This window comes from Arctopsyche grandis, chromosome 12, assembly GCF_051622035.1.
Source record: "Arctopsyche grandis isolate Sample6627 chromosome 12, ASM5162203v2, whole genome shotgun sequence".
NCBI classification, from domain to species: Eukaryota; Metazoa; Arthropoda; class Insecta; order Trichoptera; family Hydropsychidae; genus Arctopsyche; species Arctopsyche grandis.
In genome coordinates, this window is record NC_135366.1 from 12,413,386 (window position 1) to 12,427,808 (window position 14,423).

Consider the following 14,423-nt stretch of genomic DNA (forward strand, 5'->3'; position numbering starts at 1 on the left):
CCGGCATCGCTCGCTATTTGTAATATAAACAGCTAATCTAATAGTAAACATTTTATTAAATTTATTTAAATAGTTTTGTTTTATTGAAATTTATTTGAATAGTTTTGTTTTATTGAAATTTATTTGAATAGTTTTGTTTTATTGAAATTTATTTGAATACTCATTTGTTTTTTTATTAAATTTGACGTCACGGATTCTACGAACCGACAATAGTTACATACATACAAACAGAGAAATGCACTTTATAAAATTTATTAAATCCATGCAATGGTTTTATTCAATTTTTGAAATATTTTATTTCAAATGAAAAATATTGAATTTGGAGTGAAAAACCTGTAATACATAATGGGACGAATTTTCCCCCATCGGACGCATAGACTTGGAATTGTAAAAAGTGTAGAAGAATGCAATTGTTTATATGGCTGATTTCGACAATCGTAATACAGTGTGCGCGCGTGGCGAGGGCGAGGGGAAGCCGGGCGGGGCGGGGCGGAGGGGGGGGGGTCGACGGAAACGTCAAACTCAGCAGGGGAGAGGGGCGTGGAGGGGGGAGGGGGTGTGGGAGAGAGGCGGGGAGTGGCGGGGCGGGGTGTGGGCTATCGATCGGACGCACCTGGGGGGCGCAGCGCCACCGCCGGAGACACTGACAGGTGACAGATGCTCGCGGGACTGCGGCGGCGGGGGCGGGGGCCGGGGCCGGAGCTGGGCTGCGGCTTCGGCTGCGACTCGGGAACGAGATGGATGGCGAGCGGAAACGACCGAGAGGCGGACGGGGCGCGGGCGCGGGGCACGGGGCGGGGGCGGGGGGTCGATCAGAGCGGCCGACCGACACCGGCGAGTTGATGCCCGACTAGTAATCGCACTCACGCTCGCACTCGCACTCGCACTCGCGCTCAGACTCGGTTGGGATCGTCGGCCGGGCGACGCGTGCCGACCGGAGCCTCCGCTCGGACGGGGGGGCGAGGCGCGACGGGGGCTCGCGAGCGCCGGGCACCGGGCACCGAGCACCGAGTACCGAGTACCGAGCACCGAGCACCGAGCACCGGGTACTGATGACGAGTGGGGCGGCGGCACCGCACGACCACACCACTGCGGTGGAGCGAGACCGCCCGCGCCCGCCGCCGCCGAAGCCCGCACTACACCACACGCCTACTTTCCACACGGCACCCGCCATACACGACGCGTCGCACCTCGCGCCCAATTACCAAAACTGCAAACCTTCTCCGCTCCCTTTCCACCGGCTCTAATCCTACCTTTCATACATCAGACGACGATTTAGTATCCTTGCGAAAATTTCGACCCTCCTCTTTCGTCTCTTCCGAAATAAATGAATAACATTTCAAACTAATCGTTACCAACCTGACGTTCGTCAACTTACGGCCAACTATTTCAAAATGGATCTTCTCGGTTTCGGGCCTCTCCTCCGATTACCGCAATTGCTTGCCGGTTATGGATGAGACTAATGGTAGAAGTAGTAGATAATATTAAGTATTTGGGCGTTTATAAAGATTGAAAGCTAATTCTCAAAATGCACGCCGATTATATAATTTAAAAAAGTTGCTAAAATTGAAATATGACAAGTATAAAAAAGGACTGTGGAATCCATATATGTATAATACATAGATCCGCCCTCACGCTTTATACTGGTCTCCCTTTTGGCGCATGCACACTTTCTCTCAGTAGGTAGCTTCGAAGTAGGAAAGGTCAATTGCGGAGATCTTGTCGATAGATATGCGGAGATTTTGTCGTCACTAACTGAGGAGTGCGGGGGGTTTAACTAGCGGGGAAGTGAAAAAAACGCCGACCGCTGCGTCGTAGGGAAAAAAACCTTTTTTTTCCCAACTTCCCAGCTAGTTGAACCCCCCGCACCCCTCAGTTAGTGATGACAAGATCTCCGACCAAAATCACGCGTCAGGGCCCATCTATGTGTATTATATATCTATGGTGGAGTCAAATCAAAATTTACTGACTCTGACTCCGACTTTTTGTAATGATTCGACTCTGACTTCCGACAACAAAGTTCGACTCCAATTTGAATGATTTTAGTAAGATCGACTTTTCTTGCAAACGTATAAAATTATTAGTAATAAAAATAAAAACGATATTCAAAATATATAAAATTAAAAGAATAAAAAAATCGCTAAAAATTGACATGCCTTCCAATTTATTAAATTATTGGTAATTAAATAGGTATAAATACAAAGTAAGTATATTCTAAGTGTATGTGTATGAATTTCATAGACAAACAAATCAATTAAAAAAAAAAAATGAACATATGGTATTATGGGGGATGAACGAATGAGACGACTGGCATGTTAATGCACGTGTTTATTATATGACAGCTAAAGGCAGAGTGAGTAGCGGCTCTCCGAACCCAGCCGAGTTGGTCCCCACTCGCAGGAAGGCAACCAAACTCGACCATGTCGTATAAGCGAGCCGCCACAGTATATTAACACATCAAAATACGTCCAATTCAAGGATTTTATTTATACTGTAATTTAAAACCATGGTTAAAATATAATTAGAGACACTAGTTGACACAAACTGAAATAAAGAAAATACTAAAACGGAGTCGGTGTCGATTACAACTTCGACTCCGACTCCGACTCCGACTCCACAGCCCCGATAATATGTATATAATCGTATTGTACGGCTTCATACTGTAAACGGTGCCACAGTACTCAATCTATTTAGTGGATTGAGCATTGATAAAGTATAAAAAATGCAAAATAAGGCAATGCGTGCAATTTTGGATGTGAAGAAACGTAAAAATGTTTGGAGTATGTTAGATGAATTGAAATGGTTGAATATTAGAAATAGTTTTAAATTAAGCACTTATAAACTATCACCTAGATATAAATAGAGATATGCATTATAATAAAACTAGGAATAGGAATAAATTAATTATAGGTAGAGTTAAGAAAGTATGGAGGATGAACGAATGAGACGACTGGCATGTTAATGCACGTGTTTATTATATGACAGCTGAAGACAGAGTGAGTAGTAGCTCTCCGAACCCAGCCGGGTTGGTCCCCACTCGCAGGAAGGCAACCAAACTCGACCATGTCGTATAAGCGAGCCGCCACATCACTCCCCCCCCAGCATCAGCGATACCAAAATTACAAAGAAACAAATTTTACAAAAGAAAAAAAATTATTGTTACACAAAGAGAAAAAAATTATTACGTGGGGAGAAAAAAAATTGTTGACGTGGGTCATCCGCTGTGTACATAGGTGTACCGCCCTGAATGGTCGGTAGATTCGAGGGCGGTGACGTCGCGAGCAGGACGGTGGGTGGTCCGATGGTCGCGCCGATGCGATGCGATGCTGCGGCGGCGCCGCTCTTCCGAGGCTGATGTCGGTTGGTGGGGCGGCGGGGGCGGCAGGGGCATCGATGTGGTTGATGATACTCCGAGCTGGACTGTGAGTCGTTGTGGCTCGTGGAGGTGTTGTAGCGCTACCGCCCGTCTCGGCGTGACGACGCTCGTGGGGACGGACGGGGCCTTGATGATGATGATGATGATGGTGCTGAGGTGGTGTATGTCTTGTGGTGCTGGATGACCGTTCTATGTGTAGTGGATCGCGCATGACTCCACATCCAGCTGTCAAGATCGTCGTCTCATTCGCTCCCCCATTTTTTAAAGCACCTGTCATCGACGTTGTGGCTGGACTCCAGTCGATAGGTAGATAGGTAGGTAGCCGTGTCTGCTCGTTTATTGTCACCCGCGGGCCGCGACGCGTGTTGATGGCGATGGGGGCGCGGCGGGTAGCTTCCCCGCCTGGCTCGGCGAGGCAGGGATGAGCGGCATGTTGAAATTGATCGAGGCTGCGTGGCTCGATGTCGGGGGTCACCAGTATGGAGGATGAACGAATGAGACGACTGGCATGTTAATGCACGTGTTTATTATATGACAGCTGAAGACAGAATGAGTAGTAGCTCTCCGAACCCAGCCGGGTTGGTCCCCACTCGCAGGAAGGCAACCAAACTCGACCATGTCGTATAAGCGAGCCGCCACAAAAGCAAGAACTGCAAGAAATGTTTTCCACAGGGGTGTTCAAAATTATAACGCCCTTCCTGAGAACATTAGAGATGCTAAGTTCATAATTATAAGGAATGAAATGACGGTGGTTTAACACCCGACTATTTAATGTGACGGTCGAGAAAGAATTAAAGTAGGTCCCAACAAAGGTGGCGACCCAAACTAGATAATTTCCTAGAGCGCCTACAATTATATTATTATAAATAGACATTTTACATTATTTGTTTTCATAAAAATCATTAAGCTGCGCCCTTTTAATTAAATCAAATGGGGATTGGTGGTCCATTTTTGAATGACAAATTATTTATAGTAAAATATAATATAAACAAATAAAATACGACTTTTTTTAAGTAACCGACTACTCTATAATTTTTTACAGTACATGGTCACAATATACATACATATAATACTTACGTCCTCGTTCATTTCGAATTTCCAACCTAACCCTTTTTATTTTTCGTTCTTTTTAAATTATGCTGTTTCTTTGAGATTCAGGGAGACTTTAGATATATGTAAATACAAATAAATTTACGTAAATATGTTGTAATATATTTACTATTCTTAATAAATATTGTCCAATCTGCTTATTTTTTTATGATTTAGTATTTAGCAGTAAAATTTTTGAAAATTAAGAATAAAGCAATTATATTTACAACAAAAAATATACTATTATATATAATTTTGAAAGAGACTTTGTACGTAAGTTTTTTTGGTTAGGAATTGTTGGGAAAGTTTCTGTGACGACGATTCGATTTTTTTTTTCGATTCAAATAAATTTAATAAAAAAACAAATGTATATTTACTATTAGATTCGCCATGTTTAAGCTGTTTATATTACAAATACCGAGCGAAGCCGGGTAAAACATATAGTAATAAATATATACATTTAAAGAATTAAGCTTTTTCGATAAATTACACAATTTAAATTCATCAAAAATTTCAGCTTGCGATAAGTATGTATTAATTTTGTAGATAGTATGTATTAAAATAGTAAATAAGCTTGAGATAAGTACGTGTTAATTTGTTTAAAAGTTAATTGAAAGATATCATGCGTGTGGTAAACGGACTACTAGTCATATGTGAACCGGTCACAGGACAACCAGTCGCTCTAGATCGGTCACACGTGATCACCCGTCACACTAAAACTGGTCACACCCTAAAATCGGTCACGATAAAACTGTTTGACCGATTTTAGGGTGTGACCAATTTTCTCGTGACCAGTTTTAGGGTGTGACCAGTTTTAGTGTGGCGGGTGATCACGTGTGACCGATCTAGAGCGACCGGTTGTCCTGTGACCGGTTCACATTTGACTAGTAATCACCGAACCCATGCGTGTATCGTAAGCTATTTTATCAGGTGGCTGTACTGTAAAAGGTTAATGAAACTTCACCACAAATTGTGAACTAGATAGAATAAGGTGCAGTATTCCACTATATCAATTTTATATATTAAATATGCGTTTTCATTCAAATATGATTACATTTTAACTTTAATTATAAGTAAATAAAAGTTATTTATGAATATTGCTTTCCAAAATCAACAATAATACGACATTACATAGTTAAATCCAGTGTTGCACCTTAGTATATATGACTCACGCCAGCTGCTGATAACCCGTTGTCGCTACTTTTCTACTATTCAGCCAGCTGATGATAAATCATTGCACATTATCTCACGTTTCACCCGACTCCTTTGGATAATTTTCTTTGATTCCATGTTGGATAAATTTAAATTAAACATACCTAAATATTTATTTTATTTTTATATTCACCTTATAACCGATTAGTATGTTTTGTCTTATTTTGCATAATTTTAAATCTTTTTAATTTAATATAATCATGTAATCCCCAATATAATCAAACTGCTTAAACAATATTTCCTTAAATATATACAGAAAGTTGAATAAATTAGTGTGCAATTCCTAAACCACTCAAATGCTTACCCACGGCCAATTTTCAAAATGCGTGTACTTGTTGTCATGGTAACGGCGTCTATACCCAGCTGTCATGGAGCATCCTAATGAATCAACTTTTCGCCTTATTCTTAATATACAAAAAGGTGAGTACAGTAACTGTCTTTCGTTATTTGATCGCCTTCTGTATTATCGAATACAAATTATAATTACCCTTTTTTTAACACTAAATAGCATTACCAAATTCTAACCTACTATTCATACATTTTTGGCGCTTATTTAGGTCTTGGATTTAACTTTTTGAAGCAGCCCATCGTTATTTCTTGTTCACTTGTCGATCACACACTTGAAACGGATCCCATTCAATCATGTCACAATCCAGTATTTGAATCAAAGTTGATATGGGAAACAGAAAAAGAAACATTTAATAAGTATAATTTTTGATAATATCTACTTCGTACTACAAATAAATTGATATGTAAATTTCGATTTAGATTTAATCCTATTTCTTTTATGTAGACTTTGCCAACGAAATATACCTATTAAAGTTGAAGTAAACTCTGGTAAAGCTGCGGGTCGAAAGCAACAAGTTGGATACATATTGCTAAGTCTATTATCGGCAAAAACGTGTGTAAATCAAAATGGAGTATGTTATGAAAATTAGTTTTATGTTTGATAAACATTATATCGTATTTTGTGTTAATTTTTATATATATTTCAGAATTATTCTTGGCACAAATTACTAGGTGTAAAATTTGAAGGAAAATCTTCAAATCCACAACTTTATTTGAGTTTGTTTACTGATGATTGCGCTAATATTTTGGAATGTGTAAGTATTTTATATGTACTGATATATGTATGTACATTTTTGTCTCAATTCCAAATTGTGTTTTTAATATATTTTTAGCCAATGATATCAGATGTTCGTTGTGATGAAAAGAAAAATATTCCGATGACACAAAATTCCGATCAAAAACAGACATCAAAAGGTTTAATGTTTGTTTTACTGTTATCATATTAATTAAAATTTCTCTTGTATACACAATTCGAATTTAATTGAAAATTTCGATTTTAGCTATTGTTCCAAGGATATGCCTCTCTTCTAAAATGATTGAAATTGGGATTGGTGATGATTGTCAGGATATATTTGAAATTGAGCTGAATATTGCAAAACATGATTATCTTAATATTGTTAGTTTTAACCCTTTGACTGCTACAACAACGATAAATCGTTGTTTTGAAATCGGCGAAGATTGCTACGACGATCGTTGTTGACGTCATTAATTGTCGTATTTCAATACTTTCTTTGAGCCACCAGCGCATCAGTGGCACGAAACATTTTTTTTATATACGTATTTATATTTATTTTTCAATCAAGCTTTATAAATATTTATCAATTTTTTAAATAAAAGCTCTTCAATTTCGGGTTCATCATCAAAGTAAATTTCGGGTTCATTGTCAATGTCATATAAGGAGTTATTACTTGGGAATTGATTATTGTCGATAAATCCATTTTCAGAATCAGTAGAGCTGCTGATTTGTCGAGTTCCTCGGCGAGGAGCTATTATTTCGCTTTCATCACTTTCACTGTCCGATATCATTTTGCAGAGTTAAAATAAATGGCAAAAAACAATAGAAATCCGCTTTCAATTATATAGGTCACGAGACGTCACGAATTCATGCAATCAATCAAATGCAACTGAAATGCATACAAAATGTTTATGATACATGTTGAAAAATTATTTGATTATTAGAAACTTCGCATCCTTGTGTGTCTCGCTCATACGTACACAATTAAAACCAAGAAAGAAAGAGAGAAAGACCGCTACCTGTTTCGAATATATCGCATGTTGTAAGGATACATCGATATCTAAAAATAGATTATTGAAAAGAATAAAGCGTCGGAAAACAATTGTCAAAACTTATTTAGTGTATATATGTAGGTATCTCTTTCGCACGCACGCATGTAAAAGCAAGACAGAAAGAGAGAACACGAGTCCACGACTGCTTCTTAAAAATGTATATAAAGTATTATAAAAATTACGAGTGTTCGGCGAAGTAAGTATGTAAAAAAAAATATTATATTTATTTTTTTTCAAAATAATTACAAATGTTAGCATTTTTCGCTTGGACATTGAAAAACCTCGTAGCAGCCAAAGGGTTAAAATTATTTATTTGAATGCTAATAAACATTTGGATATTGATCTTCTAATTTAGGCTTTAATTAATTTGTTATATTTTTTTTCCAACAATTCATAATATTAGCAATTATCTTGCATAGTTACTCTGCTCTGTATTGTTTACTTTATATGTGGTATATTTTAAATTTTATATTTTTTTAGATTTCACCTCGTAGTTCAGAGAAGATTGGCAATATGTTTTTCACACTGCTGATATTTTCTCAGGTTTTGAAAATTGAAAGCAAACGTGAGAGTCAAAGTTTTATCACCATAGTTATTAAAACAAATTTGTCTACTTTATCCTTATATTTTAAAAATTCACCGTATGCTGTTATAAAACTTAGCAGTGATAATGAAGACATAGGTAATTAGACATTCTAAATTTTGCTAAACAGTTTTGTAATATTAAGTACTGTGTAATTTAATTGATTCAATTTATTTAGGAGTATGCTGTTTTGATATTAGACAAATGCTGCCAACTGACGAGTTAAGCAATTTTCTAGAAAATTTTTGTAACGATTCAAAAGCTTATACTTACAAAGAAAAGTGTTTTCTCATCAGTAGTAAAACTGGTGATATACCTGAAGATTCTAAAGGAAGAAAACCATACATAGATTTAGAAGTAACACTAAAATATGTAAATAATTTGAAAAATATGAATCCTGATAATGTGCGTATAATGAAGATTAATTTATGCTTTCATTTTTTTGTTTGTAATGTACATAAATATAGATAGTATTTATGTATATGTATGTTTATTACAGATGGAAAATCCTATTATTGATAACAATTATGTAAAAGAAGCTTACAAAGAAAAACTTGAGGCGGAGCAAAATAAAATTCAATCACAGTTGTCCAAAAAATTTAGCGATAATAGTTTTGAAGTTGATTCTGGCTTAATCAGTATTCCACCATCCAGGTAAATTGATTTTTCTCTAATGCGTAAAAAAATATTTTATATAAATTTCAAAACTAACAAAATTGCAGTTCAGAACATAAAATTGAGGGTTCAATTAGCCTAGATAGCAATATTGAAGCTATCATGAAGAAAATTAATTTGCTAGCACCATCCAGTCATCAAATGTTTGATAATTTAACTATTGATAATAATGGAAGCGTTCAGAATGGAGTGTCCAAAAATAAATTAGAATCATTAAGTACATACAGGTATGAAGAAGGTATACTATAATTTATATTATATGTATGTATATAACAATTATTAATATATATTTATTTTCAGAGTTGGTGAGTCAAATGTTAATTGTAGGAAAAGTGACCTCAATGCTAAAAATGTTGTTAAAAAAATGTCAATCACAAAAAGAACCGACTATACAGATGGTGATTATATATTCAAACTTTACGTTATTTAATACTGATTACGTGTCACTTATCTTTTATTTTATATTATGAAATTTTATAGATACAACGAATCGAAGAGATAATCTATCACCTAGAACAATTGAAAATAACATCATGCAAGTGGTGAACGAACTGGAGGATTGGAAAGAATGTCAACAGGAACTATTCAAATCAGAAGTCAGTATTTTATTATATACATATTCAAAACAACTCGTTTTTATTTTTAGTAGTTAATTATTAAAATATATTTTTCATACATATGTAAAATATTTGCGGAAATATAATAACGTCCACTTGCTTTTTTTACTTTCGTAGTTAAAAGAAAAAGAGGAAAAATATTTAAATTCGTTAATAAATGAATGGGATACATGTCGAGTTCAATATGAAAATAAAATACTTGGAAAGGTTGAACAGAGTCAAATTTTACTAAGCAGCTTAAAAGAAATAGTTGAAAATTTGAAACTGCGAGAAATTCAATTAAGTGAACGTGAAAGAAAGGTTTTCTTTTGTTCTTACACTTATATAAATATTATCGTATTTTAAACATGCTATTATTTACCTTCAATAATGTATTAGCTTTGCTCGGCACGAGATGAATTTGAACTGCACTACCGTAACAAGTATCTGGAGTTAAAAGATGCCGCAAAACAAATGGAAATTGATTACCAACATCAACTCAAGCTTCATAAGCTGGAATATTCAAAACTTGAAATGGAAACATTATATCTTAAACAAGAGAACTCATCACTCATGGTTCTCATTTTAACTAATATTTATTATTTTATAATTTCAATTTTATTTTTTATAATCTGAATAAATTGTTTTAGGAAAAGCTGAAATTTACAAATTCAGATAGAAATTCATGATAGTCAAATAACATAATTAACCAATTGACCCCTTGCAAAAAAAGAAGCATGTGAAAAAATGGGGTCTCGAACACATACATATTATTCATATGTATATGTACAATAGAATTCCGATATCTTTCGTACGTCCGATATTTACATTAAGGATTTGATCGATGCAAAACCACATTTCAAATAATGGTAATTCACTCACATATTTAACTCTCGTAATCGTAATTCCAATCAAAGAATACAGCGTGATTATTACAAAATTATAGATTATTTTCATATGCATAATGATATCTATTTTTCATAGTTTCTTATCAAGCAATTTTATCTTTGTTATTTTTTCAGAATTTTTCCCAATCGATCAATATTTGACAATTAAGATAGCAACCTACAATGATCTCTAATTGGTTTGATTATTACAATTTGATGATATCTTTTTTCATATCTCATTTTTTATTTAGGTTTAAATACTCTTACATTTAGTTTATTGTTATCATTAAGTTAACAATTATTGAGCCAAGCAAATGATAAAATGAAGACGTTTATTTTGGGTTATTACAATTTCTTTTCTTATTATATTTTTATTCAATTAAACGTTATTTATCAATAATTTATTCTGTACTCTGTAGGTTTACTTGGTGTTCTTCTCTTTGTAAATTCTGCATTGAGTGATGTTATATTAAATCCAGAAAATGGAATAAACATTGTACTCAAAGATGTTCCTAGTGCTGGCATTTCATTGACTGTTCAGAGAGGTTAACTTTTATTTATTTATTTGTTTCTTAATACATTGACAATTTTAATTTTATTCACATTGACAATTTTATGTATTAAATTATTTTAATTTATGATTTTAACCTTGTTTTGTTATAGAAAATGATATTAGATATTTGGGTATCATTGGAAGAACTACTGGCTTACAGTACAATTCATCATCAACAACAAATTTAGCATTTTTGGATTTTTATGAAGTGAATATACAATTAAAAATCACAGTGTTTGTTTCTGCCGAACATATCAAATTATCTTTGGAATGGTCTGCTCCCGTTGACGAAAGACTAGAAGATTGCTTTAGACTAGGTTTGTCTCTATACTTTCGCCCTTACATACACGTATTCCTATTTTCATTTATTTTGTTTTCATTCATTTTTAGATCCCCATCATTGGTTTGGTGGTCCTGAACAAAAGCAACAATATTGGCCAGTGGAAAAGCTGACATTAAAAGAATACTCCTATGTAACTAAAGAAGACGAAAATAACGCTGTTACAGAACCATATTGGATAAATTCAGTTGGCACGCTAATATATGTCGATAAAAGAGTGCCGCTATTTGTCGATCAGAATAATATTTTATCAAATCATCTGTGCTTGATATCCGATGTGAAGAAACCTTTTTCAAAATCGAGAAGTGCAAGTGAACTCTTTTATGATATAGTTATTACTGAAAATGCCAAAGTGGGTCATTTATACGCTATTGAGCATTATCTCGGTAAACCCATTGGCTACCCAGATTTTAGAATGATTCAACATCCTGTGTGGTCAACTTGGGCGAGATTCTTCAGACCCATCAATGAATCTATTGTCATGGGATTTGCGAATGAAATTGTCGATAATGGATTTAATAATAGCCAATTTGAAATTGATGATTTGTGGGAAATATGCTATGGCTCTCTAACTGTAGATACAAGAAAATTTCCTGACATGAAAAAGACTGTTGCCGACCTAAAAGCGCTCGGATTCAGAGTTACTTTGTGGATACATCCTTTCATAAATGAAAATTGCCAACCATGGCATTCCGAAGCTAAAGAAAATGGGTAATTATCAATATTATTGCATAATATATGTACATATGTATGTACAATATAATTATATCTTGAAATTTATGATAGCAAATTATTTTAATATGAAAACAGATACTTAATCACAACTGAAGATGGTGATATTTTTACGTCTTGGTGGAATAATAATGGTAGCAGGGCTTCACACTTCGACTTTACAAATCCCCAAGCAAGATCGTGGTGGATTAAACAAATTTTACATCTAAAAAACACTTATGATTTTGACAGTTTTAAATTCGACGCTGGAGAATCTGGTTGGACTCCACAGGTAAGCAAAATACACGTGTAATAAGATTTCTAATAAAATTTCATAGAATTTTATCAGCAAGAACACATTTTAATTTAAGGTCCCAGTTCAAACCGGTGATATTCATGAACATCCCGGTCACATCACTGCAGATTATGTACGAGCTGTTTCCGAATTTGGCTCCATGATAGAAGTACGTTCTGCTCAAAGGTATAATAACATATCTATTTTTCATTTCTTTTTTTATACATCCATATTGTACTAAAAGTACTACTTATGTACAAATTTGTCTTCATATAGAACACAAGATTTGCCTGTTTTCGTTCGCATGATCGATAAAGATACCTTGTGGACTTTTGACAATGGATTGCCGACACTAGTTACTACTTTGCTCCAAATGAATATGAATGGATATCCACTTGTATTGCCAGATATGATTGGAGGCAATGGTTACAATGAAAAACCAAGTAAAGAACTCTTCATACGGTGGCTCCAAGCAAATACATTTATGCCCAACATGCAATACTCTTTTGTTCCTTGGGATTTTGACAATGAGGTGCTATACATACTTATATACAATATTTACATTGTGAAATGAAAATTAATATTAAAATAACGTATTTTTAAATTATAGACAATTCAAATCAGTCATAAATTTACCAATCTGCATGCAGAGTATGCTGAAAAGATCCGTGATGCAATGATTCAATCTGTAACAGTAGGAACACCGGCTAACGCTCCTATTTGGTGGTTGGACCCCACTGATGAAGACGCGTTGAAAAATTATGACGGTATTTGTCATGCATGTAATCCAAACGTATTATTATTAGAATTTTTAAATAATAATTATATGCATTTTCAGAATATCTCCTTGGTGAAGACGTTTTAGTTGCACCGGTTTTAGAGAGAGGTGCTGTGACTCGAGATATATATCTTCCGCGTGGCGTGTGGATGTACGGTGAAGATAATCAATCTTTGTACATGGGTGGATCTTGGCTGAGAAATTTTTCTGCACCTCTAGATACTCTTCCGTATTTTATCCGCTTATCTTCAAATTGAAACTGCTTTCAATAATGAATATATGTAAAAACCAAAAAATGAAATATTATGCTATGTATAATTAAATTTATTTCATTTTATATACATATATATATGTACATATATGCTTAAAATATAAAGTCCTATACTTTATGGTAGAAGTTGAAGTGTATGATTTTAAAGCGTCTTCCAAAAGTTTATTGTGATTATATGTCTGTATTATGTACATATTTCTGTAACTATATATTGTTATAAACTATATATTTATTAAAAATTGTATTATGTATATTTATTTATTTATTTTTTAAAAACAGTAACAAACAGTATTAAATCGTACATTGATACCAAAAAAGTTTCTAAAAATAAATTTTAAGAATTAAATAAAATAAAAACATAGAAGAAAAGCTTTGAATAGTGGGAGATATGGGATATACATATGTGATACTAAGAATAATGACCAAATAATAGAAATTTAAAGCAAGAAAAGTAATAATATACATACATATGTAGAGCAATATGAGAAGGAATGTTATTAAGAGAAGAGCAAGATCTATATGAAAAAAAAACGAAATACAGAAATAGTTGGTAGAACAGGAACTAATTTATTTACTTACATTATTTACATTAATTATTTGACATTACAGAGTAGTTCCAAGTCGTCAATAAGGCTAAACAAAAAATAATAAAGTGTATAATAACATGAAAATAAAATAAAACATATTAAAAAAACAAAACTAGCATAGGAAAATACAATTATAGAACAAGTTATATTTTCATTATTTCACAAACAATGTGAAATAATTAAAGATTTACGGAGGGATCTGATTGGACATTGAAATAGGATATTTATCAATAAATAAGGACTATCAATTACATAATTCAAAAGCTTAGACAAAAAAACATAAATCATAAATTTTTCTCCTAGATTGTAAGGAAACAATACAATCATTGTGAAA

At 34.3% G+C, this 14,423-nt stretch overlaps 3 protein-coding genes across 5 annotated transcripts in view; 2 read left to right on the forward strand and 1 right to left on the reverse strand.

Moving 5' to 3' along the window:
- gish (casein kinase I gish) overlaps positions 1–1,143 on the reverse strand; it is a 35,795-nt gene extending 34,652 nt beyond the window's left edge. Inside the window, exon 1 of one of the 3 annotated variants that reach the window (XM_077443142.1) lies at positions 614–1,143. The gene's annotated coding sequence lies outside the window, so the exon portion shown is untranslated. The remainder of the gene's footprint in view (positions 1–613) is intronic. The other 2 variants (XM_077443144.1, XM_077443143.1) reach the window with 2 other exon arrangements.
- A 4,284-nt stretch (positions 1,144–5,427) lies between these two features.
- On the forward strand, positions 5,428–10,356 carry LOC143920433 (uncharacterized). Its single transcript, XM_077443320.1, has 16 exons — positions 5,428–5,456; positions 5,934–6,097; positions 6,235–6,382; positions 6,471–6,597; positions 6,673–6,780; positions 6,859–6,940; positions 7,027–7,142; positions 8,294–8,495; positions 8,575–8,801; positions 8,896–9,050; positions 9,119–9,298; positions 9,372–9,469; positions 9,552–9,667; positions 9,806–9,988; positions 10,067–10,243; positions 10,318–10,356. The coding sequence occupies exons 2-16, from the start codon at positions 6,046–6,048 to the stop codon at positions 10,354–10,356; spliced, it is 2,010 nt and encodes a 669-aa protein (XP_077299446.1). The 5' UTR covers positions 5,428–5,456; positions 5,934–6,045.
- A 474-nt stretch (positions 10,357–10,830) lies between these two features.
- The window catches only part of LOC143920309 (myogenesis-regulating glycosidase-like), a 950,780-nt gene continuing 947,187 nt past the window's right edge, over positions 10,831–14,423 (forward strand). Inside the window, exons 1-9 of the mRNA XM_077443137.1 lie at positions 10,831–10,895; positions 10,974–11,099; positions 11,218–11,424; positions 11,498–12,158; positions 12,258–12,450; positions 12,530–12,639; positions 12,730–12,985; positions 13,064–13,220; positions 13,292–13,583. Of these exons, the coding sequence (XP_077299263.1) occupies positions 10,877–10,895; positions 10,974–11,099; positions 11,218–11,424; positions 11,498–12,158; positions 12,258–12,450; positions 12,530–12,639; positions 12,730–12,985; positions 13,064–13,220; positions 13,292–13,488 (1,926 nt within the window). The 5' untranslated portion in view covers positions 10,831–10,876 and the 3' untranslated portion in view covers positions 13,489–13,583. The remainder of the gene's footprint in view (positions 10,896–10,973; positions 11,100–11,217; positions 11,425–11,497; positions 12,159–12,257; positions 12,451–12,529; positions 12,640–12,729; positions 12,986–13,063; positions 13,221–13,291; positions 13,584–14,423) is intronic.